At 33.3% G+C, this 27,855-nt stretch overlaps 3 protein-coding genes across 7 annotated transcripts; 2 read left to right on the top strand and 1 right to left on the bottom strand.

Annotated features, from left to right (window-relative positions):
- Window positions 1-7,500: 7,500 nt before the first annotated feature.
- Window positions 7,501-14,021, top strand: LOC130495923 (uncharacterized). Of its 5 annotated transcripts, XR_008934919.1 has the most exons (6): window positions 7,501-7,637; window positions 7,715-7,867; window positions 7,993-8,211; window positions 10,886-11,579; window positions 11,782-11,936; window positions 12,013-12,377. XR_008934919.1 is itself a non-coding variant. In XM_056987539.1 (4 exons), the coding sequence occupies exons 1-4, from the start codon at window positions 7,599-7,601 to the stop codon at window positions 13,893-13,895; spliced, it is 504 nt and encodes a 167-aa protein (XP_056843519.1). In that variant the 5' UTR covers window positions 7,501-7,598; the 3' UTR covers window positions 13,896-14,021. The 5 variants fall into 5 exon arrangements, 3 of the variants coding, with proteins under 3 accessions (XP_056843519.1, XP_056843520.1, XP_056843521.1); XR_008934921.1 differs by lacking the exon at window positions 10,886-11,579; XM_056987539.1 differs by lacking the exons at window positions 10,886-11,579; window positions 11,782-11,936; window positions 12,013-12,377 and adding an exon at window positions 13,803-14,021.
- A 1,589-nt stretch (window positions 14,022-15,610) lies between these two features.
- On the top strand, window positions 15,611-21,339 carry LOC108806478 (uncharacterized). The gene is made up of 7 exons (XM_018578613.2): window positions 15,611-15,799; window positions 15,907-16,059; window positions 16,667-16,885; window positions 16,995-17,110; window positions 20,498-20,661; window positions 20,764-20,918; window positions 21,029-21,339. The coding sequence occupies exons 1-7, from the start codon at window positions 15,761-15,763 to the stop codon at window positions 21,113-21,115; spliced, it is 933 nt and encodes a 310-aa protein (XP_018434115.1). The 5' UTR covers window positions 15,611-15,760; the 3' UTR covers window positions 21,116-21,339.
- A 1,001-nt stretch (window positions 21,340-22,340) lies between these two features.
- LOC108806477 (protein NRT1/ PTR FAMILY 4.5-like) lies at window positions 22,341-26,521 on the bottom strand. Its single transcript, XM_018578611.2, is given in 5 exon segments — window positions 22,341-23,063; window positions 23,066-23,480; window positions 23,575-24,012; window positions 25,831-26,048; window positions 26,416-26,521. Coding segments are annotated over 5 exon segments (1,710 nt in total). The 5' UTR covers window positions 26,519-26,521; the 3' UTR covers window positions 22,341-22,527.
- Between the last annotated feature and the right edge of the window lie 1,334 nt (window positions 26,522-27,855).

Raw genomic sequence — 27,855 nt, 5'->3', positions numbered from 1 at the left:
GGTTTTCTTTTTCTAATCACAGAGTGTTGGTTGTAATGGTTGTGTTTTGTTTTTGATGTGATCAAATAATAGTGATTGTAAAAGCTCTGGAGCCTATGTTTTAATTACCAAGTTAAAGAGGAAAGTGTAGATATTACGGAAGAGTTCATTCTCTTTAAATATACAATTAACATGCATCTTTGACTACTGTTGGTTGGCCTACATCTCTCTTCCTTAAAGCCTTGATATTTTTAGACATGTCCCTTGAGTCACTCCAGAAAGAGCAACATATAGTTGTTCATGACTGAATACACTCCTAGGTGGATGAAGTATGACTTCTTTGAGAATTTGACCTCGTCTTGTATTCATTGTCATTTAGGTATTGTGGCCCTGCTTCTCGTCGTCTACGTACCAGTCACCAATCCCTTTCTCACCTTTTGCTGTTATATAAGCAGGTCCTATCCCGTATCTGCATAATAAAAACACAACGATTTCCAGTGTAAGAAAACATGGTGGCTAAGGAGGCAAAATGAAAATATAAGAAGAATAGGCAAGAAGCTACAAATTTTCTGTAGTGAAATAAGCAAATAATAGAGAGCAAAAGTACGAATACTATAAAACCATTGGATGTTATTTTTACAGCTCTTGCTTTTGAATATGTGGGTCTGCAACATAAATGCACATAACTCTCTCTTAGTCTGTCTAACTGTCCATGCCTTCAGAATCAAGTAGGGTTAAGGGAAAAATATAGAATCTTTAACTGTTTCTGAAGTAGATGAGAGTGTGTAACTCTACCAAGCTCGACTTGCCATCTGCAAATTCCAGTGAATTAGAATACGAAAAGTCTGGTTATAAAAGGAAAATGATCATACGACAGTTGAAGAGTAGTGATTTTTCCTAGTCGATGAGCTAGATATGACAAGACAAGAGCTTAAGTTCCAAACCAAATCAGGATGCTGCAAAGTGTCGAAAGTTAACAATTTTGTCTGGAATTTAGAGATGCTGGAAAATAATAAGCCTTGCTATCAGAAACATAACACACAGCAAGTAACATGTCTACAAAGACATCTAGAACCAGATAAAGAAGTTAAGTTATATAGGATTTAACAGTCAAAAACAAAAGGAAAGAAAGAACAATATCTCACTTACCAGCATATAACCATATGAAGATATTCTGGAGGACAAAGATCCCCCGCTACAGAAGTACACAGCCTGAATAGTAATAAATTTAAATGGTTAGAGATGTTGATATACTGTTAAAGTCACCAACAATTTAACAATTGAAGCATCATGGAAGTGTTCTCCAGCATCAAAAGTGATAAATCTTAACGAATTAATTGGAATAAGAAACCAGCGAACCTTCCCATCAATGAGAAGCATATCAAAATCAATTACCTCGCCCCCTTTCAGTACTTTTCAGGTCTCCTAAAATGGAAGGGTATGATCTGAACAATCTGTCTGCATCGGCCTATATTGAACTCTGAAAAATGAATTGAGAAGTCACCATGATCGAGAGGTTTCTGTGAGATAGAACACGCACTCTGATTTGGAGAAGTCGCCATGAACGAACTCGTTTGAGCTTTCCTCCTTTCGTGACGTTGGGTGCTTTCCAGAAACGCAGGAGACGCGTCATAACAGTATGGTCGGATTTCAAATCGGAAAGAATGATCTTGGATGACAAATCGAATACAATGATGCGCGTGGAGTTGACGCAAAGAGAACGACGCCCAGAGTAGGCGCAACGCGTGATACCCACAATCCACTGTGGTTGAGACAGGTGTCCCCATTTGCCCTTCTCACAAAATGTCGTGGATATCCTGAGAAAGCAGATTTTCCAACTTTATTGTATTAGATAAGCGATTCACATTAATTTTCTTACTCAGCATTGTTCATCTTCTTCATGATACACTTTAAAGAATCTCTTGGACGCGAACCCTTTAAATTTGATAGCGACAACCACTTAATGGAAAGCATCCGCTTCACAGCATAAGTGTCAAACAAGGTTTGTCTAATTGTTTGACTCAGTATGTCAAATGTGTGTATATGTTGTTTTACGTTGAATATGTGCTTTGTTTTCTCCTTGAGACAGAAACTCTCATAACTAAAGACAAGAAGGATGAAACTTCACTATGGCACATCAGGTAAGAGCATGTTTATTGGGAAGTTCTTAAGGTGGGGTTCTTAGCGGAATATAAGAATCCGTCTCTTAACTTTTAACTAAAAAAGTTAAGAACCAGCTCTTAAATATCTTATTTAGAGCGGCTAAAAATCTCATCCTAAAAACCCCAAATAAACATGCTCTTTAGGCCACATGGGTTACAACTTACAAGTGAATGTTTTTTGCTGAGCGTGCCATGGTTAAATTGTGGCCCGTCGACGAAAAAATGAATGTTTTAGTGTTTTCATTTATGGTCTAAAACTTTTTTTGCTAAAACTCAAAAAGCTACTAAAATAAAATGTTGTATGTCAATTGAGGAACGGTTTTGTACGACAACACTAGGTGATAACCTGCGCCTTGCGCAGGATGAAAGAAATTTAATAGAAATTATAATTTTAAATATATAAGTATTAGAAAGGTAAAAATCATAAGCACAAATATTACATATTATTTTATGTTAAAAGATTCAACGATTGTGGATATGTAAAAAAAGTAAGCTTCAGAGTTTTTTAAATCTTGTGTTATTTGTTTTGTGTGGTTGAAGTATAGTTCGTAGAAGTAAATCTATAAGAGTAACCAAAAACTTATATAAAATTAATGAAATCCGCCATTGATGGTTTTCTAGTGTACTTCTAGTTTTGTTAATAATGATTAAAAAATGATGTGATGAGAAAATGTGTTTAAACTGCTGTATGTTTAGGGTTTTAATGATGAAAACAAATCGCCAAAATTATATTAAATATTTACTAATTAATATTCTTAAACCTACGGTACAAATTTACTTTAGAACTTGCCTTAACACATGTTGTAATAAAAAATGTAACTCTCAAATTACGCAAAATTTGGATTTCGAATTGTATATGGAATGTGTTTCTCAGCGACTATAATTGAGGAAAATTACCTGATGGTTTAAAAAAAAATTAATTAATGAAGATTATGAATTGATTCCAAACTTAACTCCAAAATTTTAGATCTGACTGATATGTTTGTAAAATAAATCAATGAATCCAATACCCTTTTTGCCTGGAAAGAAAAACATAATCAAAGATTATGCAATGTTTACGGAAATTTAATGTATTTTCCTAAATAATTGTCGATTTTAATTTTTATTTTAACAGAGACTAATAATTTTGAACATATATGTAGTTTCAAATTTTGCATAGTTTTATGATTAGTCGAATCCAAAAATTAAATCATTCCAATATAGTATTTTGTAGTAGGTACATATCTCTTTCATTAGTTTTTCGTCTCACATCGTAAAAGATGATTTATGCATAATTTGATCATGATCTTCAAAGTATTAAAATATTAACAAAATACTTGAAAACTTACCTTAACACATGTTGTAATAAAAAAACACAGCTCTCAGATTACGCAAAATTTGAATCTCGAAGTGTATATGGAAATTTGTTTCTCAACGGCTATAATTGAGGAAAATTAGTTGATTTTTTTTATAAAAAAATCAATTAGTGAAGATTATGAATTGATTCCAAACTTGACTCCAAAATGCTAGATCTGATTGATACGTTTATAAAAATAATCAACGAATTGAATATATATTTTAGATAGAAACAATTATCGTCTTTATTTCGGTCAAACATATTGAATTGCATACCATATTTAGTTTGAAAGAGAATGAGATGGAGTAAAAACACGTAGATCACGTATTATATACGAAGTTTTTATTATAACATATAGATTGATATACAAATTTTATAATATTAAAAAATTTGTAACTAATGAATTTTGTAAAGAATAAAAGTTTACGTAATATATTATATTTTAAAACATTTACAATTAAATACTATACAATATTGTTGAGTATACTAAAAATTACCATAACGTTTATTCTACAGATTTTCGAAAGGTTAGGTGGGTCACATATATTCCATAACATATGCTAACCTATATCCCTAATTTTTTTATGTTTAATTAATTTAAATTACTATTTAAAAAAAAATTATGTAATTGTATTTGGTGTAATATGATTTAAGTTTACATTAGTAAATAAACTAAATAGACATACAATTTTATACGCAAATTTATATAAATTGAGATTAAACGAAAAGATATGAGTTTTTATTGCTTCCATAAGATAAAAAGAAACATTGGCAACATAATAGTAAAAGCTCAAATGAAAATCCGAAAAGACAATGCGTACTAAAAATTTTAAAGACAACAACTCCTGTGAAAAGTAGCTCAAGATCTCTCTATTAGCTCAAAAAAATAACTCTTCATCTGCAATCCTAAAAAAAAGTTTAAAACAATATAAATTAAACATTGTACAAAACAATATAAATCTGAATTCAAAAACATTGAGGTAACTAAAAGTTTTAATATCTAAAAAAAATATTACTGTCTTCTGAGATCATCAATTTCTGGTAAATCATTGGGCTCAAACAGAACCTTGGAAAATCCATCTATGTTTGTCAATTTCTTGAATCAACATTTTCATACATATTTGAAAATTTTAAGAAATTTCAGCAAAATAATATCAGCCCTACCAACCCTTTTTTTTTGTTTCTACACTACATTACCTTCACCCAATTGATTTTCCAAAATTGTAAAACACAAAGCACAACATCTGAATCTCTGGAATTCCATAGTTCTGCTTCCACAGTTGAACGATGCTGACTCGGACTCTCCACTTGGTAGTTAGGGGCTTCAAATCGTAAACAGAATTGAAGGCTGCCATTATATGTTTTTAAAAATTCGGATACTCGATGCTAGGTTTTAATTAAAGGGACAGTGGTGTATAGTTGTGTGGTCAATGAAACGAATTTATATACAATAAAGTAGTAAAAGTGGTAACTATTTACTAATTCAATTACCATATTTCTTGCACATCAAGATCAGCTTGAAGTTTTTTTTTTGCTAAAAATCAGCTTGAAGTTTGCCTTGACAAAATCAATAATTGGAAAAAGAAATAGAATCGGCATAAACCATTTCAGTTAAGGGCGCCAATTTCGTGGTATCATCAAACAATTTCGGAAACATTTGTAGATTGATGGTAAAAAAATTAGTAACTTATATTGTTAGTAATTATGACAAAGACAATCCATGATTACACGATATTCAAAATGGTCAGCTGAATAATCAATCAAAGATTAGATGTTACGAATCAAGATGATTGCTGAGTCAAAATGTAGTATATGATTTTTGCAAAATTTATAACGTGGATCAATCATTCTTTTTAATCAAGATACTCCTTAAATAAATTACATATTGTAAAAAAGGAAACATGTGACTGTATTTTCAGGAAACATGTGACTGTATTATCACTTTGGTTCGTATATATTACATATTTTTACATATTTTAAATGTGATAATATGAAAGGTAGTATTTCGAATTAGCTTCGTAAATCACACATAATACCTATAAAATACATATAATAATAAAATGAGTATAGATTTTTTTTGAGATGAACTTGGTGCCATAGACTAACTTTTGTTGGATGTTGATTTTACATTACACATGCCATAGATATACGAATCACAGTGATTCATGGTCCTAAAATGAGTATAGTTTTGTTAGACAAACCCGAACCGTAATATATGAATGGTAACAATATCGTATAACATTATAGATAGCATTGTTTCCATGTGTTATAACTATATTATTAGTTAATGACTGATTGAAATCGATAGCATTGTTTCCATTTGTGTAACATCGGTAATGTCAAAAAAATAAAATAATAAAGGTGATATGAATAACATGAGGCATATACTATATGAACATTAGAGTGGCACGAAAAGTAAATATTCTAGGCAAAGGTGAGCAATTGAAAAAATGATCTAAGGTGAAATATGGAGATGACACCTAAGTAATGGCATGGTTGTAAATAGAAAGGGGATAGATCACTATAGTCCCCCCTAATATTAACAAGAAAAACAACCACTGAAATTTATGTTACCTAGTTCTCTCTCTCGCTACTCAGCCGCCGAACAAAACTATATCTCGTCCCGTTTGCTCCGGCGGCTCTCTACCTCTGCAGGCTTCGTGTTTCCTTTGCTTTGCTTCCTTGCCAGTTCTCCTCTCCTTACCGATATGTTGGCGGCTCTGACGATGATGATGCCGATTGTTTCCGGTGAGATCTATCGTTGTTTTACGAGTGGTTAGAGGTTTTCTCCTTCTCTAGATTACTCCTCCACGGTGAGAGCGCGTGACCAAGCGTGGTGTCTTCTCTCTTCAGATCCGGTCGACCTGTCTGGCATTGTCACGGTGGTCTCGCTTCCTCGGTGTCGAGTTGTGAGCTCCCTTCTTCTCCGGGCTAGTTGGGCTTCGGTTCTTTCCGGAGGCGCGTCCGTGGTGGTGTAGGCTGCTGTGTGGTCTATGACTTGTTCCTTAGTCTCTTCCGTGTTGTTGCTCCGACTGTGCCATCTTGGTTGTCGTCGCTTATGTGGTTCTCACTGCACCCGCTTTTCTGCTTGCCTCGCGTTTACTTCCGAAGTCGAGTCCAATAAGTGTGACTTCCGTTGATCATTGGACTACCCAGAAGGCGCATTATAGAGTGAGTTGAGGCCATTTGCAGTTGGATGCTTTCGGTGTTTTGTGTTTCTTCCTACCGGGGGTGGGTATGAGTCTCGAACTCCGGCGACTAAGTTTGCAAAGCTGCGGGAAGAATAAGGCCAATCATTTGGAGTAGCGCTGCGGGCAAACCAAATTCTACCAAGGCCTGGTCTCATTGTTTATCACAGGTCTCTTTCTCTTGTGGCAATGCTAACGACAATGTCAAGCTCCCTCAGCGTTCAGCCTCAGCTTGCTTTTGCTTCAACTGTTATCATTGTCCTTAGATCATCAGGAGTTGCTTTTTATTTCGTATCTCTGTTGTTGCTTTAGGTTTACATTTCATCTGTTACTAGTGCTCTATGTACTTCTGCCACAAAGAAAATTTGGTATAAAATTTGACATTTACACCCAAAAAAAAAGGGAAAAACAAGCACTTACTGCTGATACCTATAAGATCATCGCCATGTTATATTCATCTAGCACCTAAACCATTTAGATAGCTCTATACAGTATTTTAGAACACATGGTTTACATATATAACTTAAAGTCTTCAACATTGAGAATTGAGACTTCTATGGAGAATGCAAGGAAAAATGTGAAACTAAAGTGGCAACAGATATTTTTGGATTTTAAGCAAAAAAAATCCAGATATTTTGGACTTCGTAATTTTAAGTTATTAGGTTTAAAAATGCAAGCATGACGTCATGGTACATGATTCGTTAAAACTCTCGTGATTTGCTAAAAACCAAATCTGAGATGATTTGTTGATTTGACCCACTACCATTGTGGTACTTTGCTGGGTACTTGATCGGGTCCACACTGTTTTTGGGTAAGATATTGTTTCGGTTGTGACTTGTGAGATGTGGTTATAATTTACTACGATACTAGATAAGAGCACTCAAAGAAAAGCCGGTTCCCATTATCCCATATACAGCTCAAGGATCTTTCCGCATGGGTTCTCTCGACTTGCCTCACGCTTCACCATTCAAGGTTTGTTTTTCAACTTTGATTTATGTGAAGATTAGAAATTATCATTACCATAATAATATATAATTTTGACGTACTAGGGAGGAAGCGAAACATTTCTTAGGAACGTGTTTGAGAACATACTGAAGACGTATCTGAGGAAGAACCCGACCGCGAAGACAATATGGGAACTGGTTCAATCGGTGGACAGTGAGAAGATCTTCTATGATCACTTTACTTTCAGGACACTAAAGGTTAGAATAATACTCTTCAAGATTACTTGAAACTAGTTGTAAAAAAAACTATTTTCTTTGGGTAGGTATTTTTTTTTTTTTTGAAACACTTGGGTAGGTAATTTTTACATACCGTATGTTTTTAGGTAGATGGATATGGAATAGATTCCTTGTCGAGTTTCTTCATGGATTATGGATATAAAATTGGAGGCGGACTTGATTTTCCAAAGAAGAAACTACGAGTTCTCTGGTTTTCTCCACCGGAAGTTCAAGTCCCCAATGATGGTCACGGTATAGCCAACGGTCCTTTGCCACGACTTGTTATAGCTGAGGTTCTTGTGGACGAACTAAACGTTGAATCGCAGGTATTAGTTGCCACAAGCATGACTTTGTTATTATTTTAAAATGGAATATCTAAAAGCTGAATCCATATACAGCATGTGGGAGATTACAGACTAAAGACCCAGAACTTCACTTTAGTGTTAACAAACCATTTTTGTTGTTGTTACAAACTATTTAAGATTTATAATTAGACACTAGACTTTAATCCGCGCTTAGAAAGCGCGGATTTGTTTTCGTAGAAAAAAAATTAACGATTTTTTATAAGATAATATATATATACATACACATAATCATTTGTACGGAATTACGATTAGGAACAGAAGGTTGATTTTTGAAAACTAAACAATATCAATATATAGAGATTCAAGCGAACTTACATTTTCAGAATGTGTTCAAATTTGAAAATGAAATTTGTATATTTAGTTTTAAACATATTAGTAAACCGAAGTAAATCTATATGACAACAATTCTACTTACAAATATTTTTTCTGTATATTAACTATCAAAATACAGAAAAATAAAACCAATAATATAAAATATCTTTTTTATCAAGAATATAAAATTAAAAAGATAAAATATTGTTAGATGTTTGATTTTGTAGACATATTTGTCATTAGAGTTATTATAGATGGACTTTTACTTAAATATATCTTTAACTATTTTGTTTTCTTTAATGGGTTCAGACCCAATATGTTTTAAAGATGGTGGTTTATAATTTCTAAAGGAGTTAATTGGCTTACATACACATAATAGATACCATAATTAGCATCATACACATGATTTGATATTAATAATTATATGACAATTTTATCCCTCCTGCATGTCTATCCATAGACCAATAGCTCTGTCAACTCCTCTGGAACCTATACGTACCTTTATGGCTCATTCTCCAAACACACAGATTATTCTCTAGCCCTCTCTCATCTCATCTTTTATGTCTATGTATTTTTGGACTTATTTTTCTCTGGTTCTCTCTCATCTTCTTCTCTAATCACCTTTCATTTTCTTTCCTATTTTTTTTTGTTCTCCTGCTTTTCTTTCATCTACTATCACTTATAAACAAATCAAATGCTATCCGAAGAAAAGGAAGAATCCCCTCAATAAAAAGCTACTACCGTGAAAGGTGCCTCATTTCAAAATCTGAGAAGTTGATATATGGAAGTTGCTACAGCCAAATATCAAGTCGAAACCATAGAGGAGACATGTTTTTTTATATAGTTGACATTTATTTAGCAAATATTTTACTTGTTACCCGATATTATTCATGTTTTAATGGATCTTCACTTTTATGTCACCATTGAGATAAATATTTTGTTAGATGTTACTTCAGTTTTATGTCTCCATTTAAAATAATATGAGGTTTGATATTGTTAAATAGGTGTCGCTAGTAGATATGGTTACATATATGATACATGATTTGTTAACTGATACATATTGTTTGATACATGATTTATTAGATGATATATTTTTTGTTAACTGATACATGGTTTGTTAACTGATACATATTGTTTGATTCATAATGTTTGTTCTAAGATCTTTCTTCATCAGTATTGATGTCAAGTCTAGGCAATGCTTGTTCTCATTATTAGACTCAAACTCAAAGTTTAAATTTTGTTTTAAGTCACGAAATCTGTTTTATTTTTTCTTTTACCTTTATCAGTTAAGTCCTTTGTTATTCGTTAAAATTCTATATGTTTTGTGTAGTATAAAATTTCCTCTAACTAAATATGAAAATGAGAAATATCTTGCAAATGTATCAATATGCATTACTGTATTAAGATACTACATGTTTTGATATATTGTTGTATCAAATCAGGTATCATCTAGGAGATCATATACTAAACAATATATTAGTTAACAAACAATCTATTAGAAAATGTATCAGTTAATAAATCATATATCAGATAACAAATTGTGTATCAGATAACATGATTATTATCCATTAATTTTCTATTTTGCTGTTACGTTATTTATTAATAGTCCGATTATTCATGTATGTTAACATTGTCATAAAATTATGTTTGCGATATAATAGTTTCAATTCTTGGTTGTAAGCTAAAGAAAACCGCTACCCCATACATTTACAGATAAATGATTTAATACATGATTTGTGAGTTAATACGTTGATTGATAAATAGTTTATTATCTGCTAAATGATTTGTTATATGGTACATGTATTGTTAGTTAAAGAGAGTCAAGAAGCTAAATACGTTCTTCTATCTCTAAGTTTTAATCACACGAAACTGCACACTTAGAAGTTCACTAAGCTACTATGAATATTTGCACATTATCTTTACGGTTAACCGTTAAATGTCCGGTTGACTCTTATGGTAACCAATGTCCTCATACAAATTAACTGCCACCTAATTATGTAGTTGCTAAAAACGCTAATACTATATATTTGTAATTTATCCTGACAATATTACATTATATTAACTATTGCAATAGCTAAAATTATAGTAATGTGCTGGTGCGTCTTACATAAGCCAAATTAAATAAATGTTTCGTTTACTATTTTTTGTAATGAATTAATACAAAGTAGTTTTGTAAAATATTTTTTTTTGAGAAATATTTATTCAAAGATAATTTTTATTGTTTATTTTTTTGTCTCGAAAATTGGAGTGAACAAATGGATAGAAACGAGCCAGCTGGCTACTCTACTTACCTGACGTATTGTTCTGCTCTCTGCTGTGACAGAGTACTTACATGTAGGTTTCATCATAATGCGAGGGCAAAATCGTCAATTCAGAGTGTAATAGACATAATCCAGCCCCTTAATGTCACACCATGTACAAGTTGCTAATATGGATCTTGTTTATGTATATATACCTAATTCTCTCTTTCTAAAGTTGGTACATTGCTTGTTTAAATGTTAGCTAAATACATGTTATATTTTGTTATTGGATATGGTAAGACCAAATAATTATTACTTAAATGAAAGGGTGCAGTAACTTTGCATAGGTAGATTTTTTCAGAATGTCTTTCTTTTAATAGAATAGATTTTTTCAATTTATGGCTAACTAGGGGATAATAAGGAAGTATTTGAAACCACAAGGCAGTAAGCAAGCCATTCTTTCAAGCACTTTAGGGTCTTTAATTTGGGAGAAGTCTACATGGACCGACTTTTACGCAACTTGCCAAGTAAATGTTATAACTTTCTGATCAATAATCAGTACATTTGATGGTTAGAGCTAATTTAATCGTGAATTATATATATGCACGTAAAGAGAAAGTGAATTTGCGGCATGGGGACTTATCCACGGTTATACAATGAACCATCTTGCTTTTGCTATTCATCGATTCAAACACCGTTTCAGCGACATCAAATGTGTCAGAGAGTACCTTGAAGAAAAGGGATTCAAACTCAATAGTGACGGTGGAATTCTCAAAGGTTTCTTTTACTTATTTCCCTCATGATAATATATAACGTATCCTATACACACTCACACCAGTAAATTTTCAAAATTATGATATATACCCCCATTTAGTTTTGCAATTTTCCTTCCTTTTGATAGTATTATTAATTTTTACCCATTTGTCATCTTTTACATCTGTAACATTGCAATTTTCTTCTCACTTTTATTCCCCCTTAGTGAGTCAAGATGGTCTACTACTACAAGTCTCCTCCATATCGGAAAGGCTTGCTGTTGAATTTTTTGATGGAGTAACTAAAATAATCCCGGCTTCATACATTGAGTTCACTCAATGTCTAGTTCTTCCACAGTTCAAAGATATGCCAGTTGATGAGGTAACATACACAAAAAGTCGATTCACGTTAATTGCATTTTGTAATATAATCTAGCATTTTTTCCGTTGTGATGCAGATCAAAGAATATCATAGACGTGAGGCCTTTGAACTCGATAGTGCTAACCACGTAATGGAAAGCTCACGTTTAGCAACACAATTCTAAAACCAAACTTGTCTTGTTCGGCTCCGTATGTCAAATTGGTGCACATGTGTGCTTGTATGCAATATGTTCGAATGTGTGAGTGTTTTCGATAAGATCTTTATGTTGTTCTCTCTTTTGGAGTGAACAATGTTATAGCGCGTGATGGTTATATATATCATTGACGAGTGACCAATTTGTAAACTGGATCATATGGTTGATGAATATGGTTTGTAATATTTGTTTGGGTTTTAAATTTGTTTTCAGTTATAATAATATGTACTATATTATGACTTGCAGAACCGCGCAGATTTTATTTTTGTTTTAACACATAATATGTCATTTTCACATAATGTAGTTTTATATAATTGAGTTGTCCAAAACGTATTGTTTAAGAACAATGTTTTTTTTGACAAATAAAAGGGTTAAATCCGAGTTTATTAAAGACACAGATCTAACCCCCAGATGGAGGTACAACCCACGGATAGACCATTTTCTGGGCATTCAAATGAGCGAAAGCAATAGCCCATATCCGTGTCGCCACGTTTAAGAACAGTGTTAAAACTGTTTTTGTATTAATAATTTTTCATTGGTGTATTAGAAATATAACCGTATGGTACAAAAACTAATATAATATTAACCAATACGATTTGAATTAAAATATCAGTATATTATAAATATCACTAATCTAATAGTAACCAATGCGTTTTGGACTAACATAATAGTGTATTATAGATATAGACTTAAGGTGAAGACACTTATCTAATATTAACCAATATGATTTAGACTAACACAACTGAAATCTTCATTATAATTTTAATAAAATATTTATAAATTATAAGATACATAAACACACAAATTTATGGGAAAAATTAAAAAATAGCAAGAAAGATTAATCGTGCGGGTATATAAAAGTTTTATATTTTTTGTCAAATAATTTAAATGAAAATGTATTAATCCAAAAAAATTATAGTATCAATTTGTTTCTATTAATAGAATAGTATTTTGAATGTGTATTCAAAAAAGTAAATAAATAAAAAATGAAAATGTTTTTTTATAAATTTAAGTGCAATAAAAAATACAATTTTTTTGTTTTATATTTATTTACAATCTAACTATTATACCCAAGAAAGTAAAATTTCATTGTAAATGTCTGTGTCCATATAAAATAAAATTTCATTTTAAATTCCCTAATAAGTTGTGCTACTATATAACTTTGGTTCTCATTAATTTAGGTGGTTAAATCTAATGGACATATAATCCTAAACCCTAGTATTTAGAACCTTTGGGTTTCAGGGTTGACCCTTGGATTTAGGGTTAATTCTAGAGTTTTGGATTGACCCTTAGGTTTAGGGTTAATCCTAAGTTTGGGGTTAATCCTAAGTTTAGGATTTATTGTTTAGGATTTGGAGTTAACTCTAGAATTTAGATTTAGTGTTTTGAGTTTAGAATTTTGATGCCGGTGTTAACAACATCAAAAGTTTTTTTCTTTTCTGCTAATTAATAATATTTTCTAATTATTTTGTTTTTCATAAATAAGAAATGATGTGGCAATTAATTTGTTTGGGAGGTTAATCTGGTATTAATTTGTTTGGGAAGTTAATTCGGTTTGGAACATCCGGCTTTGTTTGTTTTCTCGATAATTCCGTTTGAACACAACGATCATCAACCTTCATTCCTTTTTTTTTTAAAATAATCGATTTTAATTTCAAATCAATGGTTGGCAGGAAGACAATCATAGACAATGCAGTATGTTACGACAATCTGCAGGTGGACATGCAAATTTTGAGCTGTCAATGTCAAATAAATGTACAAAATAATTGGGTACAGGAAAAGGCAAACTTATGTAAAAGTCAGACTTGGTTTCAGTTTAACCATTAAAGCTAGAGCCTACAAACTAATGGGCGTTTGTATATATAAGGCCTAACTTTAAGAAAGCCATTAAGTTGGTACTGTAGACATATGTGATACATATGTGAAGTTGGGCATAAAAGCCTAACCACATAAGCATATGTGAAGTTGTTTACTACGTTTATTAACTGTCCATATCATAGACATGTGTGATACATATGGGTAACCAAGTTGAGCATAAAAGCCTAACCACGTAAGCATATGTGAAGTGAAGTTGTTTACTACGTTTGTTAACTGTCCATATCATAGACCAATAGATATTTTGTTTGTAGGCTCTAGCTTTTACACAATTTGCAAGAGGACAAAATAATTGGGTACAGGAAAAGGCAATAGGTATGTCACCTCCTATCGAGGTTAATCCAGTCATTCTACGCATGACGATCAACCAGTTGGCAAATTATTAAAAAACTTTCACACTTTGCCAATTTTTCTCAGAATTTTGTTATTCACCTAATTAACTCATATTTTAAACAATACAATTTTATTATCAATAACTTTTTTCTACATTTGATTAGGGATAGCATGCGGTACCAATAAGTTCGGTTAGGTTCGGTTCAGATCTTTCAAGTTTGGTTTGAATCTTTGCATGTTTGGTTTGGGTTTAGGTTTGGATAACCCATTTATTTTTTTTAAAAAAACTAAAGTTCATATATGTTTTAAATTACTCAAAATATAAAAATTAAAATAGTATGTAGCATATAAATTTGAATAATGTATACCGAAATGCTTAAACTTAACGTAAAATTGATTTAGCTTAAATATTTGGATAGAAAATGAATAGATATTTTCAGTTTTTTTTTGGTATTTTGAGTAACGTAGTTATTTTAAATATATAATTTTTACCATTTTATATATTTCTAAGTAGTTTGGATAATTTAAAAACATCTTATGTATTTTGTATATTCTTTAGATATTAAATTAAAAAATAATTAATATATTTAAGTATATAAGTCTGGTTCTAATATACTCGGATACCTGAAATATTTAGGTCCGGACCGGGTTCGGTTCTAGATACCAAAATTTTGAACCTGTTCAAATATCTAACTAATTTGATTAAAGTTTTGTACTACTTTTTGGATTGGATTTCGTTCAGTTATTTGGATTCAGATTTTTTGTCCAATCATATATTTTTTATTGTAACTAAATTTTAAACGAATTTGATGATGGTTCATACTGATTTTGGGTATCCAACAATTTTAAACCAAAACACTTTCTATTATATATGTGACTTATTTAGTTAATCATTAAAAATTGTTCAAGACCCATTAAAACCGATGGGTTGAACTAAAAAAATGTTACCATTGATCACAAAATTTTCAATGTAGTAGGACTTTTACCATTTTTAGTAATTTATAGTCGTTTAAAAAAGTTTGAAATATAACATATATGAAAATATTTAAACTTTTTTGTTATATGCTTAATATGATTGTTTAATTTATTTTAACAAATAAAATTAAACAAAAAGTATAGAGGATAAAAAAATTGTTATCAAATCTTTAAAATTTATAATCATTAATTGTGATATATATGTTAATTATATTAGGTAATTCTGTAACTTTTATTTAAGGAAAGAATATAGAATATTATTTTATACACTATTATCTAACAATTATGAGAATAACTTTCGTGATGACACGTGGCTACCAAACAATGTTGTAATACTCGACGATTATATATAGGATAGACTCCTGCGTCTTTTTATCAACGAAATACAATAGAAATAAGAACAACTAAGGCTCAGTTTCTCAGACATAACTCAAAGATCTTTCTACATATGGGTTCTTTAGACTTGTCCCACGCTTCATCTTTCAAGGTTCTTTCTCAATATGGGTTTCTTCGACCCCTACTTTTAGCATTCTGGTTTGTTCATTAAAAATTGATATTATAAAGTTATGATAATTCATAATTACCATGAAACAGGGAGGAAGTGAAACATTTCTTCGGAATGTGTTTGAGAATATACTGAAGACGTATCTGAGGAAGAACCCAACGGTGAAGAACATATGGGAGCTTGTTCAGTCAGTGGACAACGAGAAGGTCTGCTATGATCACTTCACTTTCCAGACGTTAAAGGTATGTACGTCTGTAACTCTGGTGAGAAATCGAGAAATTAGTCAGAAAAAAACCTCTGGTGAAAATATGTGGATATTCAATGTTTTCACAAATCTACTATGAATCAAGCAATTAACGTGTTATTTTGTTGAATATACAGTTTAGTGTATAAGTATATTATTGTAGAGCACTAAGACATTGTTATTAGGTTATATGATATAAATATAACCTCCTTGGATAAATTAGATGTCCAATAAATAAACAACATATTACCGGGATGTAAAATATTTAAGGTTCAGCCTCTAAATAGCAAGTATATGAAGAAATTAGGCTTCAATCGACTTTCCAAGTAAGGTTATTATTAGATGATTACTGAACATTATTGTTGTCACTCACTTGTTCCTGAACTTTTATTTTGTTCTTTTAATATTTTTACCAAAAACAAAACTTGTATTTCGTCTCAAAATTATTGTCACCCGCATAATTATTTATAGCGAAGTGAGTGAAATGTTATCTTAAATTCTGACACATCATTTATAACGAAATGGATGAAATGTCAAACAGATGAAAATCAGTACACCTGATTTGGTAACAGTTCTATGAATTATTATTATTTGGGTATGCGTAGGTGGAGGGTTACGGAATAGAATCCTTAACGAGCTTCTTCATGGATTATGGATATAAAGCTGAAGGTGGGCTTGATTTTCCAACGAAGAAACTAAGAGTTCTCACGTTTTCTCCTCCGGATATTTACGTCCCCGATGATGGTCATGGTCTAGGCAATGGCCCTTTGCCACGACTTGTTATAGCAGAGCTTCTTGTGGACGAACTAAGTCCTGAATCACAGGTATGATTACGAATGATTACAAAAATAATGTTATTGTTACGAATTGATATATATATGATTTGATCTTTAATGCTAAATCCTAAAATTCTTGGTTGGTTTTGTTAATTAGGAGATAATAAGGAAGTATCTTAAACCGCAAGGAGGTAAACAAGCGGTTCTTTCAAGTACTTTGGGGTCTTTAATTTGGGAGAAGCCAACATCCACAGACTTCCAGCAACTTGCCAAGTATATAACTCTCTCTCTAATCATAATGGCTAGAAGTGATCGAGTGTGAAAGTGATGTCTAAGAAAAAAGTAAAATAAACAAAAACAGTAATGTTCAGTAAACAAATATGACTAATTCTTGGATTAATCCCTTGGGTAAACTTCTTATATAACAATACTAGATCTTGATCCGTGCGACCACACAAGTATTAATTTTCAATTTTAGTTTTTATTTATTAATACTAAATAGTACATTGCTGACAAAAAAAATACTAAATAACATATTTGTAATATTTGATCATTTTATATTGACTAAGATAGGGATAGGTATTTGGATATCCATTCGAATTCGGTTAAAATCTATTCGGGTTTGAGATTTTCGAGTTTAAAGATTCTAACTCTATTCGGGTATTTATAAACTTTGGTTCCGGTTTGATTCAGATCTTTGCATTTTTGATAACCCATTTAAATTATTTTTAAATTTTCAAAATTTATATATCTTTTTAAATCTAAAAAGTAACATGTAAATTTGAGTAATGTAAGCCAAAGTACCTAAATTAAAAATTAAAAATAGGTTTAACTTGAATATTTGGATGAAGAATAAAAAAAAAAAAAATATATATATATATATATATATATATATATGTAAAGTATTTTGGGTGTTTTGATTATTTTTTATCTACTTTAGATGTTTACTTTTGACTATTTTTTATATTTCAAATATTTTATTCAACTTAAAATAGCTTATATCTTGGATATTAACTCGAAAAATAGCTAACATATTGAAGTATATAAACATGATTTAAATACATTCGAATATCCGAAATATTTTGTTCGGATAAGGTTTAGTTATAGTTCTCTAGATACCAAAATGGTAAATCTGTTTGGATATTATCAAGTTTCGGTTCAAGTTTGGTAATACTTTTTTCGTTCAGATTTGTTAAATGAAGAATTGATATTATAATTTCCATGAATTTTTTGTCCAATAAAAATGTATTTTTTTGAATTTGACATTGATTTAATTAAGAAGTTAATGAAGTGTATTTAATTCAAATTTAATTTTAGAAAACATATTAATGTAAGTGGAAAAGATAAAGCATTAAAATAGGAAGTATTATTTAATTGTGTATTTAATTCAAATTTAATTTTAGAAAACACATTTATCAAAGTGAAAAAGACAAAACATTAAAATAGAAAATATTATTTAATGTCAGTGGCATGGAAGTGTAAATAACACTGAAAACTAAGGTGCATTTTAAAAGTGTACTTCTATTTTAATAATAGAGATAAAAACTGCCACATCAAGTATCTTGTTTATGAAAATAATAATAATATTAATTGTTAAAATAATTTGACATTATAAAATTTTAAACTTTAATTCAAATTCTAAACACTAAATCCTAAATCATAGGATTAAAACTAAATTCTATAACTCAAACTCTAAACATTAAATCATAAACCTTAAATCTTAAATCCTAGGGCTAATCCTAAACTCTAAACCCTAAAGTTAACCTTAAATCATAGGATTAATCTTAAATCATAAGGTTTAGAGTTTATGGTCTAGATTTTTAGGGTTTAACGTTTTGTTGACAGAGTTTAAGGTTAGAGATAACCCTAGGATTAATGGTTTAGAGTTTAGGATTTAGGATTTTCGATTTAGGATTTATGATTTAGAGTTTGAAGTATAAAGTTTAGTTTAATTCTAGAATTTAGGGTTTAGTATTTTTTGATATCATTTAGGGTTTAGTGTTTATAATTTGAATTATGATTTAGGATTTAAAGTTCTATAATGTCATTTTTACAATTAATATTAGTTTTTATTTTTATATTTTACATAAATTCTTGACATGCCAGCTTTTTATTGGTTATTTAATAAGAAATGAACATGTAGGTTCGTCGTAGGGAGAGTGAACCCAAGAATCATTCAACAAATATTACTTTTTTTCAACACAACTTGTTTTCATTAATTTAATTTCTTGGACTACAATCACGGAAGGGAATTAAGCATTCTCTTGAATAAGAAATACAAACTACAACAGCATAAGAAATTAAACAGGATAATTCTTCAAAGGAATTTGACAGTGAATTCGAGTCGAGACTTGAATGCGTCGGAAAAAAATTTCCGACAGTCTATCGGCGATTACACCTTCAGGCTTTGAACAGACCGTTCCACAAAGTAACAAACAGATAAGCAAGCTGAACACATACTCCGTAAAAGATCCGAGATATCATCTCTTTTCACAGAAAAGAGGAATGGTTGTGAAATACTCTCCTCTTTAGAGAGGATGGTGAACCCACCAAAAAAAATCTTCATGAAAAGATATAGCAATAATTTCAAAAACCTTATGAACCCCGTAGAAATCATTAATTTATCCAGAAATATCAACACTCTAATAGATTATTGTCGCAAGTTCAAAATCATGTACCTGAGTTTTGGTGAGTGGGCATATGGACTTGCATCTTCAACAATAGTATTGGCCCAGGCCAACTACTTTTGAATCTTGTTTCAGACCACAAGACGGCTAAGAGCATCATTACCAGCCATCTTTAAAAAAGGGTTCTTAATTATTTTTTCATCCGGTTTTGAATATAAATAAAAAAATAATAAAAACCAACCAATCGCGGGCCGCCACATGTCAGTGGGACCCGCAAACAGTACAAGTGACAACTCTTGAGGAAGAGGAGAGAGGTGAAAGTTTTTTTTAAAAAAATGTGGGCCCCACCTGGCCCCACCGCCTAAATTCCCTCCTAAGAGGTTGTAGATCTCGGGTGAAAGGGAAGATAGGAAGTCGAATCGAACAAGTACACCGGTGGCTGAGAGAGTGGGGCGGTGATTTCGACGAAAGGGGAAGCAAACTCATATGAGAACCTTCAAACAGAAGCTCATGAGCCACAGATCTGGAGCGCAAATAGGATGAGCTGTGACGGCGTTCGACACATCAAGCAGATGCGCAGCTTGAGACAGCTTTCTGGGAACACCGAGAGAAGCGAACGGCGGAACAAAGGGAGGACAACGAATACGAGCTTGAGACCAAGCGAGTCGAACATGAACTTGAGATCAAGCGAATCAAACCCATCGCAAAATAAGACAGATATGGAGCAGAGCAAAGAAGAACCTGATCAGGAAGCACGACGAATGGACGTTGAAGCTACCAAGGAGAGAGGAGGAGGAACATCGACGTGGGAACTCAGGAACGACGCCTCGGAAACCGCGGCAGAGAGAAAAAAGAAAACTAGGGCGAACTATTAAGACAGAGTCAAAGACAAACAATCACTTTCAACAAATATTACCTATATAATTTTTTTAAAAAAACTTAAAAGAGTTATAGGTGCACAATAAACGTTAAAAGGTGTGATTTTGACAAAATAACATATTGATGAAAGGCTAACTATTATGAAATGGTGCAGAGAGAGTGAATTCGCGGCATGGGTACTTATCCACGGCTACGTGATGAACCATCTTGCATTTTCTGTTCATCGACTCAAACACCAATTCAGTGACATCAAAAGCATCAAGAATTATCTAGAAGAAAAGAGATTCGAACTCAACAACGACGGAGGAATTCTCAAAGGTTTGTTCCCCTCTTGATCATGAGATATTTTGCTTTTCATTAGAATGGTTCTATGGTTTTTGTTAAATAATTGGATTATATTTCGATAAATATGTATTTCAGTGAGTCAAGATGGTCTACTATTACAACTGTCATCCATCTCGGAGAAGATTACCGTTGAATTTGCAGATGAGGTTACTGAAACAATCCCAGCTTCATATATTGAGTTCACTCAACGTTTGGTTCTTCCAGAGTTCAAAAATCTGCCTCATAACCAGGTACTACATTTTCACTATCAAGGCTTTGGATGCAGTCTCAACACTATTCATCATATATGTGTTAGTTGGTCCATTGTATTCACGATCTAGGTATATACCCGTAATTGCAGATTAAAGAGTTCCATAGACGCGATGGATTTGATTTGGGTAACGCAACAAATATTTTGGAAAGCGCCCGTTTCACCTCAGATGTTTAGAATCCGTTTGGTCCAATCCTGCTTTTAATAAAAACCAATAATAAGCATATGGGTTTGTAATGCAAAAAGTGTAGTCAATGTGTGTGTATTGTGGTAAGTGTGTCCTTTTCCAAAAGACTTGTCTGGTGTGGATTGACGCTTACATACCAGTACTAGACTATTTCATGGTATATGTAGTTTAAAGATTTTTTAAACATTCATAAAAGAATTTAAGTTTCCAGTGAGTTTATGCCTTCTCTATAATTGAATGTGTATAACCAAGAATCCAAAGAGGTGTCGTTGGAGTCACTATTACGTTAAGGATTTTTAAAAAGCTAACATGCAAGCTGTGAGAGAAACTAAAGGATAGGAATGAACATTTTAGAGATTTAACTTGACGATACATATGTAACTTTCAATTTGCTAGCCTTGATACAAACTATTCACTACTGTAAGCAGTATAATGCTACCCTTGTAACATATATACAAAGAACAACTATGAGATATAACTTGTAAGAGATATTCATCACCTGAGTCTCTGTTCTAATGCCAATTTTATATTAGTCTCAGATAAAGGAAAACAAGAGCATTGTTTCTAAATGCATCCGCTCGTGTATGAACATCCCGGTTTCCTCTTTCTATTCATTGTTAACCTAATTTCTTAGTGCCTGACATACAACAACACAGATGATTAAACTGGTGGACAAGAGTGTTTGCAATAGACTGCAATTTTCAGAGGGATGCATAGACATGCCTACAAAAAGGCCTGTCAAGATGGTTTGAAACGAGAAAGAGAAAACAGATTTGTTTTATCAAAAATATTAGAAACAATGCAACAGCAAATGTAAAAACGATTTATTTTTTTTGTTGAATAATTTAACATTCCTTCAAAAAATAAGGTTAGATCCAAAAATTTAGTAACTTTCACTAAGCAGGGTGTTAAGATTCTTACAAGACCCTTTACATAACTCCATTCTTGAATGTGTTGCAATTATCAGTCATAATCTACTTAATGTCTAAAGTATCTTCAACTCGAGGTCTCACCATGTACAATCCGTTCAGATTCTGAGGGAGAACACAAAGTAATTCTTCAACCTTATTTCTCTTCAATATTTCACTTACTTACTCCATCTCAAGTTTCATAAGTCTGCCTAAGATATGGTTTCTATGTGATTCTACGTAACGATTAGAATAGATACTGACTAATAAGTATAGGGCGAAGATCAGAGGATTTTTTCAACGTCTGATTAGTTATGCTATTACAACGCTGAGAAATATTAGATATATAATTTTACAACAGACAATTCTACCATCTTCACAACAACAATGCTGAAAATATTAAATCAAGTTACACTATAGTGGGTGATTCCGGAAATCTTTCCCGCTCAGAAATCTAACAGTATTATAAGTTTAATGAGTGTATATATATCAAATCATTTTCTGGCACCAGCTGATATGTACTTGTAACGCATCGCCCAGAAGAGATAGTGTAAGAAGTTAACAACACTCAGAATACACAAGAGCCAATAGAACAAGTCTAGTCTGTAACGGTTAATGCCAATTTTTTCACCGAGCCAAGGAGTTCCTCCTCCACTCTCAGTCATCCAGTTCACAATCACCACCATCGACGAGTTTAGATAAAACCCCATCGCCAAAGAAGCCCATGAGAGCGATGTGGCCAATGATCTCATAGAAGAAGGTGCTTCTGTGAAGAAAAACTCTAGCAAACCGGCTAGTGTGAATAGATCAGCTGATCCTAGAAACAGATATTGAAGCGCGATCCATAAGAAACTGATAGGCAAGGCTTGTTTCGAGTCAAGCAATCCAGCTTCTGAGGCTACTCTCTTCCTTTTTAACTCCACTAGAGCGGCCACCACCATTGCTAGTATTGAAAGTACTAAGCCTACACCGATTCTTTGCAAATGACTAATACCCATTTCTGATTTTGGTACTCTTCTAGCAAATGGATAATCAGATGGTCATAGACTGGAGCAAGAATCAACATGAACACGACCGGAAAAACCGGTAAAGAGGCCGCTGGAACCACTAGTTTTCCAATCTTTCTGTTCATGGAAGCAGCTTGGCGGACAGAGAAAGTAGAGAGCCGAGCTAAGCAGCAATTTAGCATTATAGTGCAGCCGAATATAGGAAGCATTTTGAGCACAATCTTGACGTCTTCCACTTGTTGGACCGTATATTCTAGCAATCTATTGACCATTTTGCCCTCTACCGCTTGGTGTAGACATCTCAAGCTATTGGTTAGTGACTGAGAATCCCTCTTTGCTCCTTCTGATCGATCTTCTCCTACCAAGTTATTAGATGGGGTCATAGAGAAGTTCTCAACAGAATTACTCGAGCAGCCAGTTACGGAAGCTGCAACAAGAACCTGTGCGTAGAGACACGTCAAGAAACAAAAAAATATTCATGACAATCATCAAAAATATATATATATATTTTTGTAACTTGTTTGTTCAAGTTACCTTCAAGATTGTGGTGAGAGGACTTCCACGAGGAATCCTGTTCTTATAAAATCCCGAACCGGAGATAAAGACAAGAATGGAGAGAAAGATTGAAATAGTGGAGACACCAAATCCCCATTCCCAGCCTACATTGTCCTCGAGCCACACAAGGAACGTCACGGCCACGAGTGCTCCACATGAGAGACAGAAAACAAAGTAGTTGAAAAATGTGGATCGTTGTTTACGACCTTTAGGGTCGCTCTCATCCAATTGCTCTGCTCCATGTGAGGGAAACGACCCTTTTATCCCTCCGATTCCTAGAGCCGCTAGGTACAGTCCCAAAAACAAAAGCGCCGCCTTCGAACCATGAACGGCTTCACATGGTGACGCGGGGGAGCTCTTGCATGGAGGTGGCATTAAGGATGGACGACGGGCTTGGATTGTGAGCAGGATTAGTCCCTGTACATGTACGTATATCCCCAATCAATCCCATTAAAATATTGTAAGGATGTGAATATTTACTGCGTTTGAAAAGTAAATTTAAAAGTACAGAAAAAGACAATTTATTACACAAACTCTAAACTAAATAAAAGTCAGTTACACTAACATCACTTGCACTTGTTTGTATGTTCTGACTTTCGTCAAATGTGACAAACTCAAACAGCTCATGACAGAGAATCAGAAACTATAAAGTGTGAATGTCATAAATATCCATCTCAAATGTCAATTGTAAGTGGATCTTAAAGCAGATAAAACAACGACAGATGACATGCACACACAAGAACGAATCCGGCCCCACCTAGAGATAGGGTTCCAGAGCATGGATAGTGGGGACCATAAATCAAACTCTACGAATAGATACGATACCGTAACATCTTATCGCAAAGCATGCCGCACCATATCTCCTTCTGGTATGATCGGTGGTCCAATATAGGGGTGATGATTGATCTGCTTGGTGAGAGAGGGTTTATAGACTTGGGTATTCGAAGAGAAGCTTCGTTGGAGGAAGTTCTAAACAATACTAGAAGAAAGAAACGGCACAGACGTTCTTTCCTAAATGATATAGAAGCTGAGTTAGCTACTATAAGAGTGAAGATGAGTACTGAAGTGGAGGATGTAGACTTGTGGAGGGGGAAAACGGGCTATAAACCGCGTTTCTCAACCAACGAGACTTGGATGCAGATTCGAGAATCAGGGACTGCTTGCACTTGGGGTAAGGGTATTTGGTTCTCGCAAGCTACCCCCAAATTTGCTTTTATGACTTGGATAGCTGCACGAAATCGTCTAGCAACGATGGACCGGATTTCTCACTGGAATCAGGGTGTTGACCCTACCTGTGTACTCTGCAAAGCGGCTCAAGAGACTCGAAACCATCTCTTTTTTGAGTGCACCTTCTCTTCGCAGTTATGGGAGCAGCTGGTGAAAGGCATTCTGCGTAATGCTCACACTCAAAACTGGGATGATATCATTGATCTGATTAGTGCACCGATGATGGAGAGACAAAAGAGCCTCTCTCTCAGATATGCTTTCCAAATCTCAGTATACACGCTTTGGAGGGAAAGAAATAAGCGCCGTCATGGTGAAAGCCCTGTGCCTCTGCAAGTTTTGTTGAAGCTAACAGATAAAGCCATCAGGAACAAGTTAAGTTTGATTCAAAAGAAGGGAGTGAAAGGAATGGACACTATTCTGTAATTTTGGTTTAGCACAAGACTGTAATTATTTTTTTGGCAGGTTCTTTAGGTGGCTAGAGGGAAAGGAAAAATTTCTCAGTTGTAAAGAGTTAGGATTTTCTTTCTTTTTTGCATAAAGTTCCACTAGTTGTAAAAAGGTTTTTTTGATGAATAAATTTAGCATTCATTCAAAAAAAAAAAAAAGCATGCCGCTTTGTCCATCTGGTTTTGCAAAAAAGTTGTGAACTTTTTTCAGTCAACGTTTGAAATTGATTTTTTAAGGTACACACACATGCACATTAATTGAACTACAGTAAAACCTCTATAAATTAATAATGTTGGAATTACATCAAAACTATATTTTTTTATTAATTTATAGAAAATATTAATTTATCGAGGTACTAATTGAACCAAAAACTCAATTTGGGACTATGAAATTATATTAATTTATAGAGATATTAATCTATCGATTATTAATTTAAAGAGGTTATATTGTATATGCATGGAGATATTGTGAAGGTGTTATATAGCTTGAGTGGGTGGCTAATCCTAACGTCTAGTAGTGAAGATTGCGGAAGAAATTGAATTAGTTATGGAGTTTAAGTACCAGAAACTGGATGAAGGCGGAGGCGATGAAGACGATGAAAGTGGAGAAGAAGGCGTCAGAAAAAAAGCCACCAAGGAGAGCGAGGAGGAAGGCAGTGCCCAAGAAAGCGCTCACTTCACTCGCTGCTCTCGACAGCGAAAAGTGCATGAACTCCGTCAGATATGTGACGAAGTTGCTTGCATTCGCTAAAAACGCTAGATTCTCCAATACCTCCACCGCTTCACAACACACAAAAAGAAAAATAAAGTAAAAAGCAAGCAAAGAAGTTAGGGCATCTCCAACCCCACTCCATAATTTACTCCAAATTATGAAATGGAGTTGAAAATGAAAATGGAGTGGAAAATGGAGTGATGACCAAAAAATAAAAGCATTACTCCATAAATAGAGTAATGCTTTTATTTTTTGGTCATCACTTCATTTTCCACTCTATTTTCAATTCAATTTCTCAATTTAGAGTAAATTATGGAGTGTAGTTGGAGATGCTTTTAGTCACGTGATTCCCACAAGATCGATTGAGACAAGATATTTATTAAAAAGTTACGGAAAACGAGAGGGAAGGTGTAAACTTGTAATGTTGAGACTGACCCAAGACGAAGGAGGCGGCGAGCATGCCGCCATGACGACCTTTCACGGCGGCTCTATTCCTCCAGTCGGCGTAGCCTTCCCGTTTGGAGTCTTCTCCTTGCATTTCAACTTCTTATATGTTTAAATATCCACACAGAATAAAGTAAAGTTTAGAAATGAACATCACCAAAGCAAAAAAAACGATGTATTTTTTTCATCAGCTGAACCAAATAAAAATAATTTTTTTTTCAAATAAAAATAATTTAGAGAGAAAAGAGTATTAAGTGCTAGAAGAACCCACCATTTTCTCGATTTCTATCATTATTTGAGGAGGGGAAACAAAGCAGATCTTTGATTTACAGTAAAAGTTAGAAGAGGTGAAGGATATTACAGTATGCTTTCTTTTTTTCCGTGTTTTGTATACTAGTGTGACAAGAAGGAATGAAGAACTATAGGGTCTTGAAGCCTTTTTATATTGCAAATTTTTGCGCTGTTTTAGAAATTTTATTTATTATTGCTCTCTTTTCTTTCGCTAACTAGACTTTAGGGACTTTAAAAGATGATAATCCAAGATTTGATGACGGTAAGCCATCTGGTGCCAGAATTAAGTATGTATGCATGTTGACTTGGAATAAGGTCGTTGATAGTACTTGAATTGTTAGCTATTTATGAATAGTAGATTTTTTTCCTTGAAACTTAATAATATCACTTTTATTCCCCCTTAGTGAGTCAAGATGGTCTACTACTACAAGTCTCCTCCATCTGGAAAGGCTTGCGGTTGAATTTGCTAATGAAGTAACTGAAGTAATCCCGGCTTCATATATTGAATTCACTCAACGTCTAGAGTTCTTCCACAGTTCAAAGATATGCCGGTTGATGAGGTAACATAATGAAAAAGACGATTCACATTAATTGCATTTTAAATATAATCTAGCATTTTTTTCTTTGTGATGCATGTTAAGATAGATGGGCTTATCTTATATACTAGTGAATATTAGTTCCAACTTCCGATGTGGGACAGTTTGTGTCAAATACGCCCCCTCGAGATGATGGCTCTTTGAGCGTCAATCTCGGAATTTATGGGCAAAGATCGATGGGCCAGCTTTGGGCACAGATCGATGTGGATCGGGTTGGACTTTGTGGAACGTGGGCTCTGATACCATGTTAAGTTAGATGGGCTTCACACTTAAAACCAATTGGTGATAAGTAGATTGACCCATCTATCTTATATACTAGTGAATATTAGTTCCAACCTCCGATGTGGGACACTTTGTGTCAAATAATTCAGATCAAAGAATAACTTAGACGTGAGGCCTTTGAACTCGATAGTGCCAACCACGTAATGGAAAGCACACGTTTTGCAACACAATTGTAGAACCAAACTTATCTTTTACGCCTCCGTATGTCAAATTGGTGCTCGTGTGTGTGCTTGTATGCAATATGTTCGAATGTGTGAGTGTT

This window comes from Raphanus sativus, chromosome 6 (assembly GCF_000801105.2).
Source record: "Raphanus sativus cultivar WK10039 chromosome 6, ASM80110v3, whole genome shotgun sequence".
Lineage (NCBI taxonomy): Eukaryota > Viridiplantae > Streptophyta > Magnoliopsida > Brassicales > Brassicaceae > Raphanus > Raphanus sativus.
The sequence above is the reverse complement of the archived record's forward strand: the minus strand, read 5'-3'. Positions and strand labels throughout refer to the sequence as shown.